Source organism: Balaenoptera acutorostrata, chromosome X, assembly GCF_949987535.1.
Source record: "Balaenoptera acutorostrata chromosome X, mBalAcu1.1, whole genome shotgun sequence".
NCBI lineage: Eukaryota > Metazoa > Chordata > Mammalia > Artiodactyla > Balaenopteridae > Balaenoptera > Balaenoptera acutorostrata.
The window spans coordinates 130,631,484-130,657,024 of NC_080085.1; the positions used below are offsets into that span (position 1 = coordinate 130,631,484).

Genomic DNA, 25,541 nt, shown 5'->3' on the forward strand with positions numbered 1-25,541 from the left:
TTATTCTATCTAAATTTTTCCTAAATCTCATATGATCTACCCCAGTTCGTAATACCATCAGCCACCCATTTTACTTGGGTGCCTTCTACCTTAATTCCTCCTCTTTGCTCTCATTCTGACATTGGCTGTTTTTACTGTCTATTTCCTCAGTGTATCTCCCCGTCTCCATCTTAATCCACTGCTCTGAATTAGAATTTCACCACTCCTCATCTAGACTATTTAATCTGTCTCCTAACCAGCTTTCCTATTTCCAGTCTTGTTCCCTACAAATGCATTCTTTACACAGTAACTAGGATGCCATATATAACATTTAAAAAAAATTGACCACCTCATTGTCTTGCTTATAATATACCATTCAATTTCCTGCAACTGCTCAGTTGGTTTTCTCTACCCAGAATGTCCTTCCTCTCTTCCCTCCACTTTCCACATACAATTTCCTTGACTACATTCTACTTATATAATAAAGCAAAAATGAATGCCAATACTAATAATCAGGAACTTAGGTGTTGCCTCATCCAGGGACTCTTTGCTCAACTTGATCCAGAAGAATGAGTTAGATGACCCTTTTCTATTCTTTCATAATTACTCATAACTTTATCATCTCAGTTAATTTTTTGTGGTTATCTATTAGCCTTTTCCCCGTATTATACTGTGACTGTCTTAAGGACAAAGACCATATCTTCTTAATGTTTGCATAGCCAGAACCTAGTCCAGGGCCATGTATGTATTAAGAAGTCAAAACATGTTTGGTGAATGAATAAATGAATGGATGAAGAATACTAATCTTTCTTCCATCTACAATTTCTCTCCCTCCAGTGTCCCTTTCCCTACTTCTGTATGTCTTCTTTTCTTTCTTCCCATTTACTGTATACTTTACTCCAATTTCTCCTTTTTCTTTTAGGATATTCTAATATCTAGCCTTTTTATTTTATTTCATCTTCTGCCTTATCTTCTCAAATTTTCTACTCTTTTTCTCTCCTCTCATAGTCTCTCTTTCCTCTACCCACTTCTCCTTGATCGAATCATCTGTGTGTGTGTGTGTGTGTGTATAAAAGTTCTGGGAATAGACCAATAAAATAAATATATATGTTAATTTTATTGATCTCTTCTCCACATTATTCTTCCCAGTTCTATCCACTTCCCTTTTCTCCATCATTCTTTCCTCTACTCTCTCAGCTCCTCCTCTTTAATTCAACTTCTAACAATTGACTTGCTATCCATTTTTCCTTGGCCATCTTCTTGTCTCCCAAATTCTTTCAGAAGCACATCAATAAATAGTAAATTTAAAGTAATGAAGGACTAGCATACAGGCAAGCACACTTCATGTATTCATCACATATTTACCAGGTATACATTATTTGAGTTTCATTGTGTATAATAACAAATGCACAGAACCTGCACCGAAAGATCACTCATTAATGTGGGAGGCAGCTTCAGGAAGTCACAACTGACAGCAAGAACCAAGAAGGTTTTTAGTGTTGGGGCAAAGAATCTTACTGAACTGGAAATGTGTTCAAAATTATTCTTTTAAAAGCAAAATTTACATACCTAAAAACTCTAATGATAATGAGTCACGAAAAACATAAAACTGTGATGGTTTTATGCTTTGGGAGCAGAATGTATGAAATACATTATATATATAATATATATTCATATATATATTAAAAGTTATATTCTTAAGTTGTGTGGAAATTCACTTATATGAAACTCCTCAGCATTTCCACACAATGTGGCATAAAATATATGTTGCTATAATTTTGTACTTATATATGTAACATTGTACGTTTCAGAAAATAGCTAACATTATCTCACTTGATTCTCACAATTCTGCATCATACGGATAGTTTGTTGCTTCAGTTAAACCTAGGCTATTCTGACTGTCACAGTGTTCATGCCTGTGTATATGGCTGTAAGTCTGTGTATTTAAATGCCCTTGACTATGTATATGCCTGTGTATTAGTCTACACATGTCTCTGAGTATGCATAAACATTTATACATTGTGAATGTATATCTCTGTGTGTCTGAAAATGTTCATATGGCCAACTCTATTTTTTATTGAAATATAGTTGATTTGCAATATTGTGTTAGTTTCAGGTATACAGCAAAGTGATTCCGTTTATATATATATATATATATATATATATATATATTTAAATTTATATACATACACCTATATACATATAAATATTTCAGATTATTTTCTATTATAGGTTATTATAAGATATTGAATATAGTTTCTTGTGCTATAAGAGTACATCCTTGTTGTTTATCTATTTTATATATAGTAGTGTGTATATGTTAACCCCACACTTCTAATTTATCCCTCCCGCCTCCCTTTCTCTTTCCCCTTCCCCTTTTGGTAAACATAAGTTTGTTTTCTAAGTCTGTGAGTCTATTTCTGTTTTGTATAGAGATTCATTTGTATTATTTTTGAGATTCCATGTATAAGTGATAGCATATAATATTTGTCTTTCTCTGCCTGACTTACTTCACTTAGTATGATATTTTCTAGGTCCATCCATGCTGCTGCAAATGGCAATATTTCATTCTGTTTTATGGCTGAGTAATATTCCATTGTGTGTGTGTGTGTGTGTGTGTGTGTGTGTGTGTATCACATCTTCTTAAAGCAATCATCTATTGATGGGTACTTGTATTGTTTCCATGTCTTGGCTATTATAAAGAGTGCTGCTATGAACATTGGGGTGCACATTATCTTTTCAAATTAGAGTTTTTTTTTTCTGGATATATGCCCAGGAGTGGGATTGATGCATTATATGTTAGCTCTATTTTCAGTTTTTTAAGGAACCTCCATACTGTTCTCCATAGTGGCTGTACCAATTTACATTCCCACTAACAGTGTAGGAGGGTTCCCTTTTCTCCACACCCTCTCCAGAACTTATTATTTGTAGACTTCTTAATGATAGCCATTCTTATCGGTGTGAGGTAATACCTCATTGTGGTTTTGATTTGCATTTCTCTAATAATTAGTGATGATGAGCATTTTTTCATGTGCCTGTTGGCCAACTCTCTATACTTGTGTCTATAATATATACGTCTGCAAGTGTGCATATCTGAAAATGTGTTAGGAAGTATATGCCTATATGTGCATTTCTAATCTGTAACCTTGACAGAATTTTCAATGGATAGCTTAAAACATGCTGATTTCAATCCTGGTCCTACCCCAGTATACTTTAGATGAGCTGCGCCACTCTCTGACCTCATGGTGTAGAGGAGGGTTCCATTGTCCACCAGTCTGAGCAGCTTGTTAGGTGTGGTCATGTTATGGGCCACTGATTTCTTGCCATTGTGGAAGAAGGTGTCAGGGGTCCAGATCTTACTAGCCAAGAGATTATTCAGTGGAAGGATCTTCATGGGTCCATCAAATTTCAGTCTTTCATCATGCCATGTCTGTCGAAAAAATACATCAATGGTGTACTCCTAAGGACAAAAAGAGAGAGAACAATGTTTCAGTTGAGTTCTGGTAGGGACCCACAGTGCCCTTAGCAAATATTAATTACTTTGCAGTATTTCCTCTGATGCAGAGAAGCAACAGTCTATTAACAGTAGTTACTAGTAAGTAGGGCAAATGATTATGATTGAGAAAAAAATGTCATGGTGATCAGTAAGTACATAGATAATATGTTTGACAAGATTTTGCTTAGGAAGATCACGGCCAACACTGCCCTGCACATCATGCAAGCTGAACACAAGACTTTGCCTTATGAAAAGGAAAGAGCTCCCTTCTCTATGCAGTGGCATCTCTAATAAGAGCAAACTCCTCACGTTATCTCTTCTACTAAATGATCCCATATGAACATCAAAGGCCTATATAACAATTACCATAAAACTAAAATCTTAAATTTTAAAACACATTTCATTTGATTCTCTAACAATATGTCTAATGAGTTAATATCTTATTATCTTCAATAAATAAGGAACTCTTACAGATAAGATAAAAACAAACACACAAATAGAAAAATGGGTAAATGACATGAACAGAAAATTCATGAAATGGATAAAAATTGCTAATAAACATGGAGAACATTTTCAAAATTGCTGTTCATCTAAACATAAATTAAAGTTACAATAAATGTTCCAGGTTTTGGTAACAGCAGACTAAATCATTTGGATATACCTTCCTATAACTATTAATTATAAAATTTGAACTAAAAATTATGGATATATAGATAGATAGATATACAGACTATTTGAAACCAATGGGGAATGATTGAAAGCAGACAAAAACTTGAACAAAGTTTAGTCTTGAAAGATGGCAGCACATGTGCTGAAGGCACCGCATACCCTGATGAGGGGCTGAAGCCTGTAGGAAGGGAGCCTTTCCCTAACTGGTCCACAGAGGAGCCACATTTATGCAATTTGTCTAGAGGGGATACATTTCCTTATCTGCAAAAAGGCACTATATATGCTAACAGCTTGGGAACTAGATAATAAATAGGTTGGATAATGATTTATAGTACAAAACCTGAGAATGCTGAGACTAGAGGAACTTTCACTTTTAGGCAATCTCTTGAATTCACTTTAGCTCCTAAAGAGTCTCAGCCCCACCCATCTGCAACCTTGGGATATTGGAGCTTTCGGAAAAAGCCAACCAGAGATTTGATGACAGCCCTAGGTTTCCTTCAGGAGAGGGTAGGAGCGTAGAGAAGAGGGGAAAGAACTGACATGTTTCATGTCTAAACTTTAGCACGTTTGAGGGCAGGGACTGCATCTTACTCACTACTGTATCCTTAGTACCATGCCCTCAACAAATCTGTGTGGAAGGGATGCATTCAAATCCATTTTATTCTTTCATCTTGCTGTGTTTTCAATAAAAGAGAGATGGTTAAAAAAAAATGGCAGCAGCAACAGGTTAAAATTGTGTTTGTGGCTTTTCTTTTCTAAAGGTCCTCTCCCAAACCTAGAATTTCTGTGGCAGATACCACAGCCTTAATGGCTCAAAGTGGCCAATAATATGGAAATTTAGGGGTGGGAGTCCTGGAAGCAAGAGAGTCACAGAGAGGATAGGACCCCAAATCTGAGTATATACTTTGCCCCCAAACCTGGCTGACCACTACATACATAGTGAAAACTCTGGGGCTATGGAAAAAAATGCAGGCAGAAACAATAGGGGAGTCTTCCACTAAATGACAGATGACAAAACTGTGGTGGGTGATGTTTGTGAGTTAGGCAGAAATCAGAAAAATTATTGGCTTAACACCTCAGAAGACAGAGCTCAAAGCTGGCCAAAGAGCTGAAAATGCAGGGGGAAGCCTTGGAGAAAAACAAAACCACTGAGAGGGTAAGTCCCAAAATCTGAGTAGAAACTCTGCTTTGACTGATGACTAAACTACACAAGGCATAGGGGACACATCTACGTAGTCAGGCAAAACAAAGAAGCAGCCAGAAACTACTTAAAATCCTTTGGCTTAAAATTCCTTAATGGTTTCCAGTTATACCTGGAATAAATTCTAATACCTTTCTCTTACTTAGAAAGTACTTCATAAACTGACCCTTGTCTTCTTCTCTAAGCTCTTCTCCAACCACCTGTAGCTCTACAAATTAGCCACTCTGGCTTTTCTTCTCCTCCAGCACACCAAGAATATCCCTGCCTAAGGATTAGGAGATTATATAATTTATTGTCTAAACTGGAACACTTTTGAGAGAGGAGGCTTTACCAATAGTTATATCAGGACAACAGGTGTAAGCCCGGACTATGCCAGGTTTAAAGCTGGAATTAGACTCCCACATAAAGGCAAGACCCTGAAGGGCTCCAACCTCAGGAGAAGGGTGAATTACATAAAAGACACTAGATAAAACCAGTCCACAACATGAAAATTCAGAAAGGAAACTTGTCTATCCAAGCATAAATTCTGAAATGGAGAGGAGTTTAGGGGAAACATTTCCACTGAGATTTAGCAACTTCAAGCCTAATCTTATATGAGATCAATATTTAAATGTACTCCTGGTTTGGGGCTTAAAAGCTAAGAAATTAACATAAACATAGGTCTCAGGATGGGGATACCTCTAGATTGACTTACAAAAGCAAACACTCTAAAGAGCCGTGGCCATAAATAAATGCTTGCTGAAAAGAAGTTCACAATCCACAACAACGAAACACCTAAGGAAATGGTAATAAGCAAGAGTCAGCTGATACAACATGTAGCTGAATTATACCCCTTCCAAAAACCTCACATAACAGAATAATCAAATAGATATTATAAAGGAACTATAATTAAAATGATAAAAGTATCAAAGGAGATTGAAAACATGAGAAAAGATCCAAACATTATGGGGTAAAAACAAGAAAAAACAGATTTTAAAAAGGTCTATTTGAAGTAGATATTCTGTGAAAGAAAAATAGTCACTGAATAGAGAAAATGGGGGGAAAACAATAAAGTACTAATGGATGACAATTTCTCAGAATTGTTGAAATATAAGCATCCTTAGCTTCAAGAACATTAATCACTTGCAAGCTCAGTATAAAAAAATATATCCAAGCCAACCATAGTGGATTTGAAAAATACCAAAGAGGAGATATTAAAAACAACAAAATAGAAAAGACATATTATCTACAAAGAAATAGCAGTTTGATAGCAGACTTCTTGAAAAAAACAATAGAAGCCAAAAGAATTCTATAGCCAACTAGATTATCATTTGAGAGTGGTTTCAAAATAAAGATGAGTTTAGATAAATAAGATAATATTTTCCCATGGCTGGGTCACTCACAGTATTCAGGCCTCATTCAGAATTCTCCATATCAGAAAAGCATTCTTTGACCATCCTATCATAAATAGTAATCCCTCTTCCCCTTACCATGTGTTATTTTTCTTCATGCATTATTTTGTCAGATAGATCTGACAAAATGTATTTTTATTTGCTTACTCTTCCTTTCATTCCACTAGCCTGGATGCTTCATGAGAGCAGAGATTTTTTTCAGTTCACTGCTATATTCCTAGCACCTAAAATCCTACCTGACCAATAGTAGCTGGTTTATAAATATTTTTGAATTAAAAAATGATTGAATGAATCCTCAGGAAAGGAACTACTAAAAGAAGTTTTTCATATAGTTGAAAATGAAACCAGCAGGAAGATTCAAGAAGGATTGGTGAGCACAAGTGTTGATAAACTTATGGGTAAACTAAACAAATAATGGCTCTCTACAAATGATGTTAAGGGCTACAAAAACAAAGTGGAATAAATAACTACAGTAAGCCAAATGGAAGGAGGGAGTAGGGATACATGGATTAATATATTCTTGTACTATTTGGGAGGAGAGTGGAGATATTAAATTTAAGGCCAAGTATATGTATCAACATTTAAGGTAACCATTAAGAATATACTAGAAATAAAATGCAACACTTACAAAAGAGTAGAGAAAAAACAAAGGGGAATATAGAAAATGCTTCAATACCATAGAAGGCAAGAAAAAATAAAGCATATAAAAACATGGGGGAAAAGAATATATAAAATAAGATAGTAGAAACAAACAATATAATCTAATGATAAATAAACAATGTAGCTGTATGTTATATATATACAAGAGTCACACCTTAAGGGCACATAAAAACACAAGTTGAAAATGAAGTGATGGAAACATATGTATGGGTAAATCCTAATCAAAATAAAGTCATAGAACTCTAAAATACGGACAGCAGGGACTGTAAGACTAACACTTTTGTTCAGGATGAAATATTACACTAAAAAATGGAGTATACCAACTGAAAAAAATTCTTAATTTTTATGTTTGGATAACATGGACTCAAAATATGTAAGGCAAAATTGAATTACAAGGAGAAAATGACAAACCCATAGATTCTCAGTAAATGAAAGACAAATCAAACCAATAATTTGTATGATAAAATAAGTGAAGAATCCTTTTGACAAGCATAAAGTAAGGAATACACATAGACTTAACACTTAGTAAATAAACAGTGGTTTTTTTTTTACCAAAAATAGATGATCAGGGCTTCCCTGGTGGTGCAGTGGTTGAAAATCTGCCTGCCAATGCAGGGGACACGGGTTCGAGCCCTGGTCTGGGAAGATCCCACATGCCGCGGAGCAACTAAGCCCGTGAGCCACAACTACTGAGCCTGCGCGTCTGGAGCCTGTGCTCCGCAACAAGAGAGGCCGCGATAGTGAGAGGCCCGCGCACCGCGATGAAGAGTGGCCCCCGCTTGCCACAACTAGAGAAAGCCCTCGCACAGAAACAAAGACCCAACACAGCCAAAAACAAATAATAAATAAATAATAAATAAATTTAAAAAAAAAGATGATCATATGTTAAGCCATAAAGCAAATCTCAAGAAACACAAAAAAGATTTCATATCCTATAGACCATCTTGTTTCAATATGAGGCACTAAATTAGAAATTAATAATAAAGTTTTACATTTGAAAATTAGAAAGCCCGCTAAATTTTTTTAAGAAAACAAAGAAGAAACCATAAAGGATATTAGAAAATACTTAGAACTGAACAACAGTGAAAATGCTTATAAATGAAATTTTGTATTCAACTCCTCAAGTGCTGCTTAGAAGGAAATTGATAGCCATAAAGAAGCCTTAAATATGGTCTTTAAAAAAGGGAAAACCATAAGCTAATCTACCTCAAGAAACCAGGAACACAGAATATCCCAAGAAAAGTAAAGAAAAAAATCATCTACACAAAAGCAAAAATCAGTGAAACAGAAAACAACAACAAAAAAATAATACAGATGATGCACAAAATCCAAAATGGGTTGCTTTGACACACAAACAATATAGAAAACTGACAATAAGTTTAATCAAGAAAAAGCAAGAAAATGGGGGAACAGTTGGGACGAGGGGTAGAAATATAGATTAAATAAAATTGAGCAAAACAAGTTGATAATTTTTGAAGCTGGGTGATGGATACATGAGGTTCCATTAAACCATTTTCTCTACTTTGTGGGTTGTGTGTGTGTGTGTGTCTGTGTGTGTGTGTGTCTGTGTGTGTGTGTGTCTATCATATATATAATCACTGCCAGCCTGTAGATAATAGATTGTAGGGAAATGAGAGTAGAGAGAGGGAAATCAGGGGCTTATTACAGTTTGATATGCCAGAGACAATGGTGGCCTGAGCCAGAATAGTAGCAGTTCAGGTGATGAGAAGTGGTTTAATATGAGAACACCTATGAACATAGATACAAGAACCATGAATAATAGATTTTTTTTGAATTTCATTTTATTTATTTTTTATACAGCGGGTCCTTATTAGTCATCAATTTTATACACATCAGTGTATACATGTCAATCCGAATCACCCAATTCATCACACCTCCACCTCCACCCCCCACGGCTTTCCCCCCTTGGTGTCCATACGTTTGTTCTCTACATCTGTGTCTCAATTTCTGCCCTGCAAACCGGTTCATCTGTACCATTTTTCTAGGTTCCACATATATGCGTTAATATACGATATTTGTTTTTCTCTTTCTGACATAGTTCATGCTGTATGACAGTCTCTATATCCATCCACGTCTCAACAAATGACCCAATTTTGTTCCTTTTGATGGCTGAGTAACATTCCACTGTATATATGTACCACATCTTCTTTATCCATTCGTCTGTTGATGGGTATTTAGGTTGCTTCCATGACCTGGCTATTGTAAACAGTGCTGCAATGAACATTGGGGTGCATGTGTCTTTTTGAATTATGGTTTTCTCTGGGTATATGCCCAGTAGTGGGATTGCTGGGGCATATGGTAATTCTATTTTTAGTTTTTTAAGGAACCTCCATACTGTTCTCCATAGTGGCTGTATCAGTTTACATTCCCACCAACAGTGCAAGAGGGTTCCCTTTTCTCCACACCCTCTCCAGCATTTGTTGTTTGTAGATTTTCTGATGATGCCCATTCTAACTGGTGTGAGGTGATACCTCATTGTAGTTTTGATTTGCATTTCTCTAATAATTAGTGATGTTGAGCAGCTTTTCATGTGCTTCTTGGCCATCTGTATGTCTTCTTTGGAGAAATGTCTATTTAGGTCTTCTGCCCATTTTTGGATTGGATTGTTTGTTTATTTAATATTGAGCTGCATGAGCTGTTTATATATTTTGGAGATTAATCATTTGTCAGTTGCTTCGTTTGCAAATATTTTCTCCCATTCTGAGGGTTGTCTTTTCATCTTGTTTATGGTTTCCTTTGCTGTGCAAAAACTTTTAAGTTTCATTAGGTCCCATTTGTTTATTTTTGTTTTTATTTCCATTACTCTAGGAAGTGGATCAAAAAAGATCTTGCTGTGATTTATGTCAAAGAGTGTTCTTCCTATGTTTTCCTCTAAGAGTTTTATAGTGTCTGGTCTTACATTTAAGTCTGTAATCCATTTTGAGTTTATTTTTGTGTATGGTGTTAGGGAGTGTTCTAATTTCATTCTTTTACATGTAGCTGTCCAGTTTTCCCAGCACCACTTATTGAAAAGACTGTCTTTTCTCCATTGTATATCCCTGCCTCCTTTGTCATAGATTAGTTGACCATAGGTGCGTGGGTTTATCTCTGGGCTTTCTATCTTGTTCCATTGATCTATGTTTCTGTTTTTGTGCCAGTACCATACTGTCTTGATTACTGTTGCTTTGTAGTATAGTCTGAAGTCAGGGAGCCTGATTCCTCCAGCTCCGTTTTTTTCCCTCAAGACTGCTTTGGCTATTCGGGGTCTTTTGTGTCTCCATACAAATTTTAAGATTTTTTGTTCTAGTTCCGTAAAAAATGCCATTGGTAATTTGATAGGGATTGCCGTGAATCTGTAGATTGTTTTGGGTAGTATAGTCATTTTCACAATCTTGATTCTTCCAATCCAAGAACATGGTATATCTCTCCATCTGTTTGTATCATCTTTAATTTCTTTCATCACTGTCTTACAGTTTTCTGCATACAGGTCTTTTGTCTCTCTAGGTAGGTTTATTCCTAGGTATTTTATTCTTTTTGTTGCAATGGTAAATGGGAGTGTTTCCTTAATTTCTCTTTCAGATTTTTCATCATTAGTGTATAGGAATGCAAGAGATTTCTGTGCATTAATTTTGTAACCTGCAACTTTACCAAATTCATTGATTAAACACCAGAAATTTGTTTCCCAGCCAGAGTGATCATAACTATTCTGCCTTGTGACACAATGGAAGTTCAGCTAAAAATACCCTGAAATTTATTTGACCAAAGGCTACCCTATCAGGAAAGAGACATTCTGTTGCTTCTGCTTAATCATGAGGGAGAAGAACAAACAAGCAACTGGAAGATGAAACTTCAGAAGAGATAAAACATCTGGATTGTTTGAAATGTCTCCAGAGCCTCTGCACACCCACGTGTGCCAGCTTGGGTGAGAAAAGAGAAGGGAGATGAGCTGGTTTGGGCAGGGGCTATGTGTATGTTTCCATAGTATCCCTGAATTTGGGTATCTGTTTGCACATGTGTGTCTATGGAGTGCCTGGGATGGTGTGTAGGCTTTTTTGTTTTATTCTGTATATACTTTCTTATTTTGTCTGAATGTATTTATGGGTGTTCATTCATAAGTGAGAGTGAATGACTATGTGTGTGTGTGTGTGGGTGTGTGAGTGTCCAAAGAGTAGCTTCAGTTGCTTTCTTCTGAAAATCTTAACAATCACTAATTCCCAGCAATGCAAAAAGAGAGCTTCGCCTCCCTGGTGAATTTGGTTATCCCCAATGGACTATGAGCTCTCTGAATATAGGATTCCCTAGAGCCCCTTAATGCAGAGTTGGGCCTCTAAGGAGTACTTGTTGAATGAGCAAATGTCAACAGTTTTAATGCATGCCTGGATCTGAAGCAGTGGGCATTAATGGTCAACAGGTTGAGAGGGGACAATCTAGACATACAGGCTTTCCTGCTGCCACTAAGAGAGACTCACCTCCTCCATCTGTCTTATGTCAAACATGTCCCTCACTGAGCTCTCGCTATGTGTCAAGTACTCTATGAAGTGCCAGGGAAGCCATGGAGTACTTGGTACTTGTCTTTAAGGAGTTCACAGGGAATTTATTATATCTCTGTATCCCTTTCTTTACTCCACACTTAAAAGACAAAGTTCAGTACTCTACCTTCCCCTTGCCTGGCATCACAACCACTCATGACTTCCTCTCCTGAGAATTAGCTTGTTTCTCCAACTGACTCCTACACCTTGCCTGATTGAAATAAAAGCCATGTAAAATCAACATGCCTAAACCAACTCTCAGCCTCTAGTCTGTTCCCCCTTGTAGTTCATGCTGTACAGACTGCCAGATCAATCATTCTAAAACAACACATGTATATTTTTACTGCCCTAGTCTAATCCACTCAATGGCTCTGTATTACCTATAGGAAAAAACTCTATCATGACACTACACAACTGCTTGTAGTTACCCAACAGATCTAAATAAGCTTTGTCCCCTGCTAAGTAGTAGTCCCACTGAAGATAAAGAAAAAAATCTATGTAGTGAGCATGGATATTTCATATTTTTGAACATATTTTTTCTGATTTTAAGATTTTAGTTTTAAACACAAAGTCACTCATTCAACAAACCTTTTTGGAGCATCTAATAACTGTCCGACATACTGAGCAAATAATAGCTTCTTTGTGTCCCTTCATGATAATTTTTCAAATAACGATATTTGGTATCTGAAGTAGGTATTGATCAGATGCTCCATTAGGACAGGGTCTCCTGCCTCAACTCTCCACTGCATGCCTTGCTTTGGCAGAAAGGGAGAATGGTAGGAGAAGGGGAAGTCCTTGTATATGGCTCATGAGTCATCCCCTTGCTAGTTCTGCTGTGCACTACCCTATTCCTTGAATCTGCTCTGATGCTCTCTTCATCCTCACATCTGTAGAAGGACCCGTTTCTAGTAGGTTTGACTCTTCCTCCAAACACTTTACATCACCATGGTCCATCCACTTCCCCGTTGAATAGGGCTTGTTTGCAAGGAATGGACTTCTTCTTTTTTTGGGGGGAGGGGGGGTTGGACTTCTTGAATGACACTACCAGTTGCTAGACTGAGAGTCCCCACCATGTGCACTCCTCACATGACCTATTTGTGCTGATATGTGTGTGGTGCTGAAATGTGAAGTGTGAGGTCAGACAAAGTTTAATTGAGGATAGGGAGAAAAGCTGAATTTTGAAAGATATGTTGTAGAAGGGAAAGGTACTCCTGGTGGGGGATATACGCTTGATATGAGAATAGGTGGGAAGAGCAGGGCAAAAGATGGATTTAGTTAAATGTAGGATGATGAGGGTAGGACATTCATGAGATAAGACTTCTCCTTAGAATATAGCTCCAAGGCCCTGCCATAGGAAAACCTCAATTTATTTTCTTTGATCTGTTGCATCATCTTTCACTTTTACCTTTGCAGAAACTATACTTACCATGTCAGTGTCTGACACAGGGCCAAAACTGGTCACGTAGATGTCAGTCTTAACTTCAGTCACTGCATCTGGTTGAAAGAAAGTAGAAAAGCAGAGTGTTATGAAAGCCTGTTGCCTTAGCTCAGAGAGAGTCCAGTGCAGTACTCCAAATGATAGCGAACTTGTTACTTCTAAGAAAGGATACTTGGTTCAATCGTAGGAAAACCCCTTAAAAAACTCTCACTTGTACTATTTCTTCACAGAGAATATGCTAGGCACAGGAACAAAGTCCATCCCTTTAGGTAACATTGAGAATGGCGGCAGAACCTCCAAACTCCAAAGCTTAGTGAGAGCCCTTCGAGATCTCTAACATTCACACATGCTGGGCTCTCACACTGGTATTATCCCTACCTGTGGTAGGTTACAAATGTTCCAAGAGCCAACGCTTTTCCACTTTCAGGGACGTAGGATGATTGTACTCCTACTTAAAGTACGGAAGGGATGTGTGACTGGTTTTGGTTGTAGGAGGAAGTAATATGTGTCCCTCCCTGGCTGCAACAATTAATGTCCAATGCAAGACCCTACCTGCCATGGTCACTATGGAAGCATATGTTAATATGGAGCTACTATTAGACTGAAACAGCCTGGAATGATGACCCAACACTTGGAGGACAACAGCACTGGAGAGTTGCCTGGATCCACAATAGACTTTGCATCAATGAGAAGTACTTTTGTTGGGTTAAGTGACTGAGATTTGGAGATGATTGATATCACCTGATACACTCTCTTTGCATTTTTTTTCTATTGCAACTGTGTATTTACTCGTCTGTCTTGCCACATAACCCAAGAGCTCCTGAAGGGCAGTGTCCCTGTTTTGTTATCTCTGTATCCTCAGTAGATAGAAAAGGAGCCTGTTACTGAGATGGTGCTCACTGAACATTTTCAGTATTAATGGATGAATCTCATCACATATATATTTGCCAAGTTGGAAAATGATACTCAGAGAAGTGAAGTTATTGCACTGCTAAGTTTCTCTTTTCCTCCTTCTATCAGCCCTGTTTACCCCATTGCAGCTCAGACTAGCTCACCCACTCAAGCATACCTCAGAGTATAGGGTAGCCTACCTCAGCTTAGCAAAGTCAATTCCAGCCTACCAAACACCTCATCATTACACTAAATTCAAACAAGATCCACTCCAGCCCAGCATACCTGACCCCAGTAGAGCACACCAGTAGTGCAGCTAATACCAATAAAGCCCACATAGGACTTGATATATGTATACTATAATGAGGCTGGTTATTGCAGTCTATGGCAGTATTTTTTTAATTTTTAAAATTTATATTTCCTTTTTAATTGAAGTATAGTTGATTTAAAACATTATATTAGTTTTAAGTGTACAATATTGTGATTTGACATTTTTATAGATTATGCTCCATTTAAAGTTATTGTAAAATATTGGTTATATTCCCTGTGCTATACATTACACTATTTCTTTTTTCCCATGGAGAGGTAATGGACACACGTACTCCATTTATAGCATATTCACTATATTCATCCAGTCCTGGGTCCTAGCCCAGATGTACTTTATATCTTATTGACTTCACATTTTCCAGAGCCATCCCTTAGGCTCTTAATACACTATTCCCCTACACAGGCACAAAGTATACTCAAGGCCACTGTACACATCCACAAACATTCCATTTTCAAAAGAGACTATGAGTATCATTTAATAATAATCAACACTGTAGTCAATACACCAAAACACACAATCTACTTCCAAGCTTAATCAGCAAATAACATGTCTCTGAAGCTAGAGTTGTGTTTTAAATATTTGGGCTCTCATCTAGAGCACAGTCTTTCCTCAGAGATATTTCTGTGCTTCAAGGACAAGAGACAACAATTCAGAATGCAGAACATGCCCCCTAAACTTGTCTCTTCAGATACACTGCCAGATTCATTGGCTGGGGAAACATTGCCATACCCCAAAGTACATAAAACAAAATTAATTAATTAATGGGAGAGACCACAATTACATTTGAATCCAATAGTCCAGGCAGGACATAGTTAGACACAGAACAACTTTCTAAACCAATTTAACTGTAAAACTGTAAGATAGCTATGCAGATTCAAAACAGGGGACCCAGGGACTTCCCTGGCAGTCCAGTGGTTAAGACTCTGTTCTTCCACTGCAGGGGATGCAGGTTCGATCCCTGGTTGGAGAACTAAGATCCCACATGCCACTTGGCACAGCCAAAACAAAACCAAAAACAAAACAGGGGACCCAGACTATAGGAGAAAAAGGAGAAGAGAGATAGTGGTGATAAAGTCAGGAGACTGCTCTAGCTCTAAGAGGAGAATGGAGTCACTGTAGGTAGAAAAGGAAGAGTCTTTGGCTGGGATGGGAAGGCTTGCGTTCTGGATCTCTGCCCGACTTGCTGAATGCCTTAAGACTTTTCTCCTTTTGGCTTTTCTCTTGTACAATGAGGGTTTGGTATCAAACAAATTTGAATTTTCTCTCTGCTCTAACTAGGAACTCTGAAAGTAGGGCCAAGCAAAAAGCATCTGACTAAAGGTGCCCAATCGTAGCAAAAGGCAAGTTTTCTCTGCTGCCTGAGGAAGGTAGGAGGTTTGTATGATCAGGCCACCCAACGTGGCTGTTCTCTTGCTCTCTGTACATCCCCTCCTCGACCAGTCCCTGCTTCACCTACACCCACTCACATGACTGACCTTCCCTCAATCATAGGGCCTAATCAGTAAATGCCTACGTACTTGCCTCTGGCCCCAGCTAATGATCTAATCTTTAGATCAGAACTATCTCCACTATGATGATTTATCAAAGGGGCGGTGAGGGGTGAACCCCTCTACTGGTTTCCCTGGCAACCAATAAGCACCAACGTAAAGTCAATTCCTCCTGTAACTGGTAACCTCCCTCCCCATCCCACCTGGGAGTGAAGACTGCCACCAAGTCCTGCCCACCTCTGCTGCACATGGTGGGGTGCCACTCCAGGACCTTGGTTCAGACAAGGAAGATTCCCCTTATCCATGAAATCATTGATGTCTCTGTCGCTGACTCCAGGCTCTTTCTTTGGTCTCGAGGCTGGGAAAGTACAGGGCTTGCAGGTCTGGGGGTTGCAACCCAACAAGGTTTAATGCAAATAAGGTATTCCTCCTCTCTCTCAACTGTTCACTGTCATTTAAAAGACACCCATTGGGACTTCCCTGGCGATCCAGTGGTTAAGACTTCACCTTCCAATGCAGGGGGTGTGGGTTCGTTCCCTGGTTGGGGAGCTAAAATCCCGCATGCCTCGCAGCCAAAAACCCAAAACATAAAACAGAAGCAATATTGTAACAAATTCAATAAAGACTTTAAGAAAACGGTCCACATCAAAAAACATTTTTTTAACATCTTTATTGGAGTATAACTGCTTTACAATGGTGTGTTAGTTTCTACTGTATAATAAAGTAAATCAGCTATACATAAGCATATATCCCCATATCTCCTCCCTCTTGCATCTCCCTCCCACCCTCCCTATCCCACCCCTCTAGGTGGACACAAAGCACCAAGCTCATCTCCCTGTGCTGTGTGGCTGCTTCCCATTAGCTATCTCTTTACATTTGGTAGTGTATATTGACATTCCCCCAGTGTTGCACACAGAGACCACAAAGCCCCAATGACTAAATCCCATTTTTTGACTAGGAAATCCAGCTGCCTTGGAGCAGGGTATGTGACAACACACAGAAGTACCCTGCAGAAGTATTGTACAGTGATTGAAAGCATGACTAACTGGGTTTGAATTTAGGTTCTGCCATTTACTCTTTGTGCGCCTTTTGTCACTTAACTTCTCTATGCCTGTTTCTTCATCTGGAAAATTGGGATAATGATAGCATGTACCTCAGAATTGCTCTGAGGATTTAAGGAGACAGTATTGAGACAAGTAGTTAGAATAAATCCAGTGTTTAATATATGTTAGCTGCTGCTGCTGCTTAATACTGTTCCAGAAGCAAGACCATATGAGACACCTATAAGGCCAAGTGGACAGAACTCACCCAGAAGTCTAAGGTCCTCAGTCCCAGACAAAGAAGAAAGTATCCACCCACCACTTCAGCTCCTCTGTGTGAAGGAATGATTAGAAGTTCGCTATTTCATTTAATTAAATGAAAAGACCAGTGAATTAGACTAAAACTGATGAGGGCTACAGTTCATAGTCTAGCCCCTGTTCACAGCCTTCTCATTTTTCAAATGTGAAAAATGATTTAATTGGGAAATGAGTTTTTTTCTTTTCTTTTTTTTTTAACAAATATTTTCCAATGCTCCTTGGTTCTTTTTTATTTACTTTGGAGATTCAATTTCCTTCCAATATTACCTTCTGAAACCAAAGGTGAATAGAATTATCTTTTCCTTTTGCAAATTTACTGTGGTATTGGAAGCTAAACAAACATGCCCTTAGCCCTCAGTGGGACTCCCATTGGTGGGGAACTTATCAACCAGTTCCTAATGTCATTCCAGCTTGCTTTTGATCTGAAAGAGTAAAGATACGCCAATCAGCAAGTGATCACTGTGCTTATATTGACTATGTTGCTCATACAAACTGTATTTTCTAGTTTGAATTCAAATAGATCCCCAAGAAGCCATGAATTTTCTCCTCTGAGCAGAAACCAGAGTAGTTTCCCCAACTCTAGCTTCTCCACTCCAGCACACACATAAACATTGGTCTTAGTACTGCCCTTTGGATCCACACAACAACATCTGCTTCTTGTTCTTTTGAGAGTTAAAGACCTTCAGAGATTGAAGGAAAGTGATCATGGTACACCTAAGTCTTCTCTTCTTGTTCCTTTCCAGATTAAATATCCTGACTTCCTTTGTGTCTCCCCTCTTTTGACATGGTTTTAAGCAACCTCACTATCCCACATTCACTTTCCTCTGGATTGGTTCTGATTTTTTTACTGGCACTCTGAAATATGTTTTGTGATGAAACTTTGTCACAGTTCTATTAGAGACAGGATCATACGATGAATGATATGAACAAAAGCCAACCGTACCCCTTTATCTCATTACAGGCTGTGACGGACTCTTCAATCCTTCCCAATAACGGTCTTCCTGACAATAGTGAGGCTTTAAGGATTGGGACTTTGACTAAAAGAACAAAGTCCTGACTTTTCTGTTTTCCTACATCCATACCACTGGGAATTTTAGAGAATAAGTGTTTGTTATTGTGTACACTTTTCATCTTGAAGAGAGACTAAGCTACTAGAAATGAGCTCCCATGTGACTAGCTGGGTCTGCTAGCAACATGGATTTAGGGAGTGGGCTACAATGACTTATGGAGAGGCTCTCGGAGATCTGAGAGCTGGAGTGCTCTGTTCTGTTAATGGCCTTTTCATTTGTCTTTTACAAACCTTGGGGACCGAGATACTGTAAGTACTCAGTGACACCCCCCCCATAGCATTAATCACAGATAAGCTCTTCAGAGGAATCACAGACAGATGGCTTAAGGAAGCTGATATGACAAAACTCTGTATTAGAGGTCCTAAGTTCTAATCTAAGCTCTGCAATTGACTCATACCCCCTTTTGCAGGCTGTCTGGGCAAAGCTCATAACTTTTGACATTTGGGAGGCTAGAGGTCTAGCACTGTGTTTATGCTACTTCATCTAGTGTCTGGCACCTGGAATGTACAGCAAATCTTAATAGCTAGCTACATGTAACATATGTTTATAACAAAACACCAGTAAGAATTTCAGTCTTAATGCACCCCCAAAATTCATCTTTCAGTCCCAAGCCAGTTACAGTTGGTGGGCAGTACACACCATTCAGATCACTCCACTTCATTCACTGGTTCCACAAAAACACTGATTCCTGGGCTATCATCCTCAGCATTTCATCTTCCTCATCATTATCTCATTCTTTAATCTGGCATTTAACATTTAATTTGTAAAGTACCAACACATATTTCAAGTGTCAATTCAAATGGTCCCATTTGTTTGTCACTCATTCTAGATGTTTCCCTCCTCCAACTTTTCCTTTTCCCTTTCCTGTACACCTATTATTTGTTACCTAACTCAATACTTACCCAGCGTGTAGTGGAAAAAGCATTGAACCTGATTTCAGAAGATCTTGGTACAAGGTCAGGTAGTGCTACTGACAAACTACTATGATCCTGAATGAGATTTTTATCTCCTTGAGCCTAGGTTTCCTTAACTAGAATATGAAGTTTCGGCACAGAGATCCCTAAAATCCATTTCAAAAAATATGCTCTGTTTCTTTGGTCTTGTGGTTTCTAAGCCCAGAGTAGATCAGAGGCACTAAATTAGAACTGAAGAAGAGATAGGACAGTGGCAAAAACAAGAAATAAGCACTAATGTAGTAAAGAAAGGGGTAGGAAAAAAGTAATAATATCCAGGCTTTTCTCAGAACAGGTTTCTGTGCTCAGTGCTTCTAGTGGCCTTAATATAGGTCTATAGAAGGACCTGCCTAGAATATCTTTGCCCTCAGACCTTTCTAGAGACATCCCTTCCTTGTGATGTGGACCAAAGGCAATATTAGGATTTGTAGCTCCAGAGAAAATGATGGGCAGATGTGTGGAACTAGTCACCCACATAGAAAGAAATTTCAGTAACAGGTATGGAAGAAATAAAACCATCAGAGAGCAGCCTCTTCAGCGGTTCATAGCCCTTCACTGAAAATAGAGATCACTTCCAAGAGCTAGTAGGATTTCCTTGGGGCAATATTATAACAAAATTAGAGAGGGAATTTGAAGCAGTGCTCAAATAATGACCAAGAAATAAGTTGGAGGCCAACTACACAATGTCTTCTCCACTCTAAAGGCACATCCTTGAGCCAGAACAAGCTGAAAGTCAGGGGAAAAGCAATAGAATCTTTAAAACAGCTGAAATATTCTAAAATGTTACAAGGATGCTCTGGTATTTTTCCAGGGCCTACTGATTTTTAGCTTAAACGTAAAATTAATAAGTGCAAAAACTTTGGTATAGGACTCTGGAGACTTGGGTTAATCCTGGTCCTACCTCAGGTTAACTATACCTTAATTTCTTTATCTGTAAAAAAGGGAATCAATTTTGTTATGATTCCAATATTAAAAATATTGGCCATAATAGATTAGAAGAGGCTACCAGAGGCACATACACTGTCATTCTTAAGAAATGTTTGGAACTTCCAGATAAGATGGCACAGGTAATAAACACACTATAATGAGAGATAAAATATAAATGATATAATAAAAAAAGATATAATTGTTCCAAATAAAAGATCAAAATATCATGGAACAGTCACAAATCAAAGGTGTAAGTAATATTGAAGCCAGAGATATGGGTCTGAAAATAAGAAGTAAAGTAAAAGAAACTAAAATATTTCTCTGTACAAAAGAGGAGAATGGAAGCAGGCTGAGTACTCATTGGTCAGAGCTGGGGCTCTCCTTGTAGAGAGGCTAGAAAAAGTGAAGATGAACTGATGCCCAGGGTATGACTCTGTTTGAGGCAGCAGGCATGGGCTAGGGAGGTGGGTGGGGATGACATGATATACAAAAACATAGTCTTGGGATTAGAAATTGAGCTAAGTGGCTTGTTGGACCAGGAATGGATCAGCAATATCACAATGGAGAAGAAACTTCAAAAATACTGTTATAAGTCCAGTTTGGAACAGGGATCAGAGTAGAAGCAAACTATAAAACCACAAGACAGTAAGAAAAAGAGGATGAAAAACTAAAATTAAAACAAAACTAAACTGGTTTCTGGCATGGTGGAATAAGTGCATTACAGTCTTTCTCTCCCAATGATTATAAATAAAAATCTCTGGATGAAATATAAAAGCGACTACCCAAGGACTCTGAAAAGTAAAAAAGAACAGGTAGATTATAGAGGGGCATCACGACTTGGAGAAGCACCCTACAGGGAAATACGTTTCCTGTTGGTTTTTTTTTTCTTCTTCTTTTCTCTTGCAGTTCTGCCTCAAAGGCAAAGCTGCATAGTGGGACAGTGGCACAAACAGCTAAAACTCTGATTTAAAAAATCTGTCTCGCCAGAGAATTAGGGGAAAGGGCCACTGTAGACCAGAGAGTGTGGGGAATCCCAGAGTATAGAGGGTTAAAGAAGAGGATCCACTAATTCTTTATATGAACCCTCACAAATCATAGGTTTACCCTTAAGCACATGCCTAGGACAGACTGAAGGCAGCATGTCAAAGGCTTTGAGAAGTACACTATGATTTAAACCACCACCTAAATTTCACATGAATCCTGAATAGCACAAGTATAGGACAGACTCAAAACCACATAGCAAAGATTTTGATAATTGAACTATGAATTAATATGTAAACCACGGACCAAGCCTTAGGACTATCCCCTCAGTGATACGTGTGTGACATAAACCAAATGCATCATAGCAAAGGCTTTGAAAACTGAAAGAGATGGGCATCACCACCCACAGAAAGCAAGGCAGACCTTGTTTTTTAACTAAGTTGATTGTCTGCTAAAACAAACAAGAAAAAAAAATTCAACATTCTCCAAAGCATTATAACAGGACTAAGACTCCAAATAATAGTCAAAATGTCCAGAATACAATTCAGCATTATTTTACTTAGAAAGAACCAGAAAAATGTTACCAATTCTCAAGGGAAAAGACAATCAACAAATGTCAACTGTAACATGATTCAAATGCTGAAAATTTCAGTCAAAGATTTTTAAATGGTTATTATAACTAAGCTCCATGAGGTAAATGAAAATACATTTAAAATAAACAGAAAAATGAAGTTTTCACAGAAAAATTAGGAAATATAAAAATAACCAATTTGAAAATTTAGCAATAAAAAATGCAATTACAAAAATAAAAAAAATCACTGGATGGTCTCAATAGCAGAATGGAGATGACAAAGGAAAGAGTCAGTGAAATTGGTGATTGACAGAAATTATCCAATGTGAAGAATAGCAACAAAAATGTCTGAAAAAATATCAACAGAAACTCAAGGCTATGCTGAATGATATGATAATGTCCAACACATAGAGCATTGGAATTCCAGAAGGAGAGGGGAAAGAAATTAGTAAAGAAAAAATATATTTGAAGAAATAGTGCTCAGAAACTTTTCAAGTTTGGTAGAACACATAAGTTTACAGAATCAAGCCATTCTACAGACCCTAAACAGAAAAGAAAAAAAAAAAAAGAAGAAGAAGAAACGATTGCCTAGACATATAATAATCAAATTGCTATATACCAAAGATGAAGAAAAATCTTGAAAGAAGGTATTGGAAAATCACACAGTCTATGAAGGGGAACAACTACTTGAAAGACTGAAGCTATATCATCAATTCACAGACAATAGTGAAACAGAATCTTTAATATGCTTAAAGAAAACAACTGTTAACCTCAGAACTCTATACCCAATAAAAATATGCTTCAGCAACTTAAGTGTCCATCAACAGATGAATGGATAAAGAAGATGTGGCACATATATACAATGGAATATTACTCAGCCATAAAAAGAAATGAAATTGAGTTATTTGTAGTGAGGTGGATGGACCTAGAGTCTGTCATACAGAGTGAAGTCAGTCAGAAAGAGAAAAACAAATACCGTATGCTAACACATATATATGGAATCTAAAATAAAATGGTTCTGATGAACCTAGGGGCAGGACAGGAATACAGACACAGACATAGAGAATGGACTTGAGGACACGGTGGGGGAGGGGAAGGTGGGACGAAGTGAGAGAGTAGCATTGACATATATACACTACCAAATGTAAAATAGCTAGCTAGTAGGAAGCAGCTGCATAGCACAGGGAAATCACCTCGGTGCTTTGTGACCACTTAGAGGGATGGGACAGGGAGGGTGGGAGGGAGGCTAAAGAGGGAGGGGATATGGGGATGTATGTATACATATAACTGATTCACTTTGTTAAACAGCAAAAACTAACAGAACATTGTAAAGCAATTATACTCCAATAAAGATGTAAAAAAAAAAAAGCTTCAGGAGACATTCTGAGATTTAAAAAGACAAGGGAATTTGTCACCAGCAGAGTTATTCTATAAGAAATTCTACAGAAATTCTTCAGGCTTAAGGGAAATAATGCTGGGGGGAAATTAGATTGTCAGGAATAAAGGAAAAACAACAGATATGGAAATTCTGGATATATGTTAAAAAAATTGTTCTTTCTTAAGTTCTTTAAAATAGTTATGACTGCTGAAATAAAAAATTCAAACATTGTCTCATGTGGTTTTTAATGAATGTTGATATAATAGTTAAGACACCCATAACATAAAGGTACTTTGGATGGGCAATGGACTGATATTGTTACAAGACTACTTTCTACACTTTACTGGAAGTGGAACAATATTAACTCTAAGAAGACTGTGAAACCTTAGCTGTGAAAATGGTAATCCCTATAGCAACCAATGAATCTCATAAAGAAATATTTCTAAAAAGGCGATAGATAAAATAAAGATGTTCAAATATTTCAAAAATATTCAGTAAAAGGAAAGTAGATTAACATAAAAACAGAGGGGACAAACAAAACAAATAATAAAATGATGAATCTAAACATAACCATGTCAATAAATATATTAATTGTAGGTGGTCTAAACATACAAAGCCAGAGATTGTTAGATTGGAAAAAAAAGAGCCAAACATTCTGTGTACATGATGCTCACTTTAAATATAAAGATATAAATATATTAAAAGAATGGAAAATATATATAATGTAAACACTAATCAAAAGAGAGATGTGGTGGCTATATTAAAATCAAAGAACTATACTATAGAACAAGGAAAATTACCAAAGATGAAGAGGGATTTACATAATTAAATCACAAGTAAGATATTACGAGGCTAAATGTGATATCCAACAATGGAACTTCAAAATATATGACACAAAAACTGATGGAATTCAAATAGGAAATTTAAAACTCCAAAATTATTGTTGGATACTTCAACATTCCTCTTTCAACAATTGATAGAATGTGTACAGACAAAATTAGTAAATGTATGGAAGACCTGAACAATATTATCAACCGGTGTCACCTAATTGACATTTATAGAACACTCTACCCCCAACAGAAGAATATCCAATGTTTTCAAGTACATTGGGACATTCACCAAGATAGCCCATAAAACAAACCTTAACAAATTTAAAAGAACTAAAGTCATATAAACTATGATCAGTAACCATAAAAGAATAAAAATAGTAATTAATACAGAAAAATATCTTTCCTAATATTTGGAAATTAAAGAACACTCTTCTAAATAACCCGTGGATCAAGAAAGAAGTAATAAGTGATGTTTCAAAATATAGTGAACTCAATAAAAATAAAAATACAACACATCAAAGCTGTGGGATGCTCATAAAGAAATACATAGAGGGAAATGTATAGCATTAAATATCTACTTTAGGAAAAAAGAAGACTCAAAAAGTCCATAATCTAAGCTTCCATCTCAATAACTAGAAATATAAAAAAAGAAACACATTAAAAAAAACAAGTAGAATTAAAAATAGAAAAAAGATAGAGGAAATCAGTGAAATTAAAAACTGGTTCCTTGAAAAAAACTGAAAAATTGACAAACCTCTAGTCAGACTGACCAAACAACAAAAAGACAAAATCTATGAATATCAGGAAAAATAGAAGAGTAATGTCACCAAAAGTGGCAGAGTAAGGAAATCTAGGGCTCTCTCCATAAAAACAACTAATAAGCTTGGAAAAACTGTCAGAATCAACCTTTACAGAACTCTAGAATCTAGTCAAAAACTTATATCCACCAGGGGAATATGTGATGAAGAAAAAAGGTACTTCACCCACCTATATCCCACAACCCCCAGAGCGGCAGCAGCCATAAAGATGTCAGCCCACACTCCTGTTACAGGTTCCCATTGCCAGAAAGAGCAATATATATCTTATTCTGAATGGCAGGTCGAAACCCTTAACCCCTTTTTGAAAGAGGGATGCAATGGCTTGACTTTGTTTCACTCAAATGGAATCATTCCTAGTGCTGGGGCTGCTTCCTGAGAGGCACTGTCAAAAGCATTTAAAGACAAAAATATTGACAGCAGCAGCCTGGGGCTAGGGATAACAGTTGGGACAAGCAATAGACAGACTGAAAAGCCTGAGAAGAAAAAGTTTAGAAAAGGAGATACTTGGGTGAATAAGGATTTTTATAAACTTCCAACATATACCAAGGGATTGATAAGTCCACGCACATGCCCAGGGCTTGACATA

At 37.4% G+C, this 25,541-nt stretch overlaps 1 protein-coding gene across 2 annotated transcripts in view; it reads right to left on the reverse strand.

The window, feature by feature from the left end:
• The window catches only part of GABRA3 (gamma-aminobutyric acid type A receptor subunit alpha3), a 247,227-nt gene that overhangs the window by 74,417 nt on the left and 147,269 nt on the right, over positions 1-25,541 (reverse strand). For both annotated transcript variants that reach the window (XM_057539110.1, XM_057539108.1), the window contains exons 4-5: positions 13,352-13,419; positions 3,219-3,439 (exon numbers count right to left, since the gene is read on the reverse strand). In XM_057539110.1, the coding sequence (XP_057395093.1) occupies positions 3,219-3,439; positions 13,352-13,419 (289 nt within the window). The remainder of the gene's footprint in view (positions 1-3,218; positions 3,440-13,351; positions 13,420-25,541) is intronic.